At 48.0% G+C, this 3661-nt stretch overlaps 1 protein-coding gene across 1 annotated transcript; it reads right to left on the reverse strand.

Moving 5' to 3' along the window:
• Positions 1–230: 230 nt before the first annotated feature.
• On the reverse strand, positions 231–2994 carry LOC104574361 (opsin-VA-like). The gene is given in 3 exon segments (XM_010221617.2): positions 231–382; positions 671–841; positions 2643–2994. Coding segments are annotated over 3 exon segments (669 nt in total). The 5' UTR covers positions 2989–2994.
• Between the last annotated feature and the right edge of the window lie 667 nt (positions 2995–3661).

Below are 3661 nucleotides of genomic sequence, written 5' to 3' on the forward strand. Positions count from 1 at the left end.
CTAATGAGCAAAAGCTGTACTTTACTAAAAAATAGTAATTCAACTCCCTATCCTTTCTACCTCACTGTATTTCCAAAACATTTGACTTCAAGAGTATATATGTTTGCATATACATCTATTCACTTATTTGAGTCAGTTCCCACAGGATTAATGGTGAAGAGCAGGAATCTGTGAAAGAAGAATGAGGATCTCAGAATGAATGTCACAGTTTGGGTTTAAGATTGAGCACTTCAAGAGTTCAAGCTCACTGAGGCCAAATTTATACTGTAAAAGGCAATCACCTCCTTAAATATTGAGAGATGCATTAAATAAAGGCTTGCATGATCCCTTGCAGTGAATTCAGGTGTGCAGCTCGTGATCTTGTTTGTAGAGTAACTTGTATCTTCAGATACCATCAATCGCAGGTCAGATCCGGGCACTTGAATCTGAGCAATCCTTCTGCTCAGAAGTATAAAGGATAAAAATTAGATTAAGGCAGTGGGGCTGCTGCACTGGGACCAGGCAAGTTCCCAAGCGCAGCGCCGGGGCACCTCTCACCTTGTCAAATCATACCTTATGTTCAAACCATAACTTAGTAAAATAGAACAAGAATAAAAATCTGATATAAGCAAAACATCTTTATTCTAAGCAAAGAAATTTTAATGCTTTTGAAGTAAAGCCAGGTATGAACAGCAGTGATAGCCCATGGTGGGTAGGATGGTCCAGATGAAAGAGAAGCTCCACACGAAAGCGATGCCGAGGGCCATGTGCTTACCCGCAAGGCGCGTGCTGCCTGGTGGGAGGCAGACCACGAAGCTCCGCTCCACGGCCAGGAGAGCAAGCGACCACAGGGCAGCAAGGCCTGCAGCGAAGAAACAGGAGATGCACTGAAAAGCAGGCTATGCTCCACAACAGCAGCCTCTTCTATCAACCAAAGCTGTGAGAGCATGCACAATTCATGTGTACTTACTTTGACATTTCCTTCAGAGCACAAATTTCCCATACTTGCCTTGTTTATCAGTCTACAGTACAGTGACTATGAACACAAGCAGCGACAGGGACATTTGTCTGAGGACAACTTCTGCTTTCACTCATATCTACTCTGAGAAGCTGCAAATTATATGTAGCTTGCAAATTGATAGAGACAGACATGTCCTGAAGATGCTAGCTTTGCAAGAAACGTCACATTCCAAGCTCTAATCTACCAACAGCTTCTCACAACCTCAGATCATAAGTTTATCAGTCAGGTATTACCCAGTTAGTCACCAGAATGCTAAGATAGCCTGATATTTTACCATAGGATGGGTCCTATATGCACACACAAACTGATTAAATATCCTTGCCCCTTGCAGAGATCTCTTCTGTGTCAAAGAGCAACCATGGGGCTCCTTTCCAGGTCAAGGATCAAGCTCAGAAATTTGCTAAGATTCCTCCTAAAATCCTTCTGATACCACAGAAGGACTACGCACCACACACTGCCACGGAGCTCCTGATCTAGACATTAAGGGATGAGCTGTTAGAGGAGTGGGTAGTGCAGTCTTCTGGCACAAGTTCAGAGTTGGAACTTAAATTTCATTTATTTGCCAATGATTGTGTCCTTTTCTTATGATTTTACATAGGATCTTTCTAGGGGGAGATAGTAAGATGTAGTGAATTAATGTTTACAAAGTACTTCCAAGAATAAAAGTTCTACAGAGGCGTTAAACAACATAAGAAGCATGTGGGCAGTCATGAGATGGAGACTGATTTCACCCAGTGAAATTCTGAGAGGAAAAATTTAAACCTTCATCATTTGAGAGATGAGTCCTTGAATGCTCCATGGGCAATGTTTTCAAGTACTTGATATTACAGAATAACCCCAGAAAGGCTGCTGCAATACGTGCTGAGACGAGCTGACCCCTCTTGGGCACTCCATATAGGGATTTCTGTACAGGATCTCTCACCACAGGTTGCTCTTACCCTTGGTACAGGTGGAGATTACCTGTTTTGGGGCGATCTTAACAAGCTCTGTGCAATCAGGAAACAGAGACAGCAGAAGCTGAGATCTTTCATGGTGTGAAGTGTCACTGCTACATCTGTGTCCTCACAGCCGCTGGCCATAGAATCATAGAATCATAGAATGCTTAGGGTTGGAAGGGACCTCTAGAGATCATCTAGTCCAACCCCCCTGCACACGCAGGGTCACCTAGAGCACGTGGCACAGGACTGCGTCCAAGCGGGTTTGAAGATCTCCAGAGAAGGAGACTCCACAACCTCTCTGGGCAGCCTGTTCCAGGGCTCTGGCACCCTCACTGTCAAGAAATTTTTCCTTAAGTTCATGTGGAACTTGTGGTGCTTCAGTTTGGGGCCATTACCTCTAGTTCTGTCAGTGGCCACCAGTGAAAAGAGGCCGGCCCCATCCTCCTCACGGCCTCCCTTGAGGTACTTCTAGACACTGCTCAGGTCCCCTCTCAGCCTTCTCTTCTCCAGTTGAACAGGCCCAGCTCTCTCAGCTTCTCCTCATATGGCAGATGTTCCAGGCCCCTGATCATCCTTGTAGCCCTATTTTTTTTTTCCTGGCGGCACAGGGGAGAGGATGCCTGAAGAAAATCCTGAAGAAAACTTCTCCTTAAGGCACAGGAAAAAAAAAGGTAGCATGCAGCCACAAGCAAAAGCAAGCTTACCAAAGAAGGTGACGGCGAATCCCTCCAGCACACAAGTCCAGTGTCCCATGTAAAAATAACCTCTCAGGTTGGCCAAGAAGCTGATAGTGCCACCAGTCAAGGAGACCAGAAAGTCAGCCACGGACAAGTTGACGATCATGTAGTTGATGGGTTGTCTCAGCTGCTTGAACCTGGAAGTCACCAGGATGACGGCCAGGTTCTCAACCAGTGACAGCGCAGTCACCACCAGCATCACAGCGGCCAGCAGCCTGAAGTGCCAGGGCTGGACAGAGGCCAGTGGCTGGTGGAAAAGGTCTCAGCCTGCTGCAGTGGAGGGATTGGGCAGCCCTGAGTTGTTTGCATCCATTTTCTCTCTCACTATAGCAAATGTCTTGTAATATTGGTGTTCGTAACTTATGAACACTGCTCAAGATTAGAAGCACTTTCTGCTGTTTGTTGCTTCCAACCGTTGCGCGAGCAGAGTCTCCTCCCTCCTACTCCCAGGGGCAGCCCTGGAGAGGAGCTGCTTGGAGGGAGGCTCCGGGGAGATGCAGCCCCCCACCTGCCCCGTTCTCCTCCACAGCCACGCGCGCGGGAGCTGCAGCTCCTTCCCGCCCGGCGGCAGCGCAGACGTCCCATCCTGCCTGTGCCCATCCGTGTGCATCCTGGCGCTTCTGAGGATTAACCTGGAGCACCACAGAGTGGGAGAATGCGCAGCACAGCCCTCCCGTCTGAGCTGTGCCGGGCCCGGCATGGATGCTGCAGGGCAGAGCAGCTCAGAGAGTTTTAGGTGAAGAAAGGCAAGCTGAGCTGTATAGCCAGTGCTCACAGGTGCACCGCCACATCTTAGAGACACATTTGCAAGGGCAGGGCAAGAAACAAGTTGTCACAGCAGATAGCATGTTGGCAAGGAAGGTAATAGTGAATCATGTATTTCCGAGAAAACTGTGAGCGGCTGCATCTGAGCATCAGCATTCCTGAGCAGCTGCGGTTCCTTATTCCCACTCACCGAGCACGGGCACTGTGGTCCTGCTGCTCCA

The sequence above is a fragment of the Tinamus guttatus genome, unplaced genomic scaffold (assembly GCF_059628265.1).
Source record: "Tinamus guttatus ecotype Peru unplaced genomic scaffold, ASM5962826v1 Tinamus_guttatus_pri_ptg000079l, whole genome shotgun sequence".
NCBI lineage: Eukaryota > Metazoa > Chordata > Aves > Tinamiformes > Tinamidae > Tinamus > Tinamus guttatus.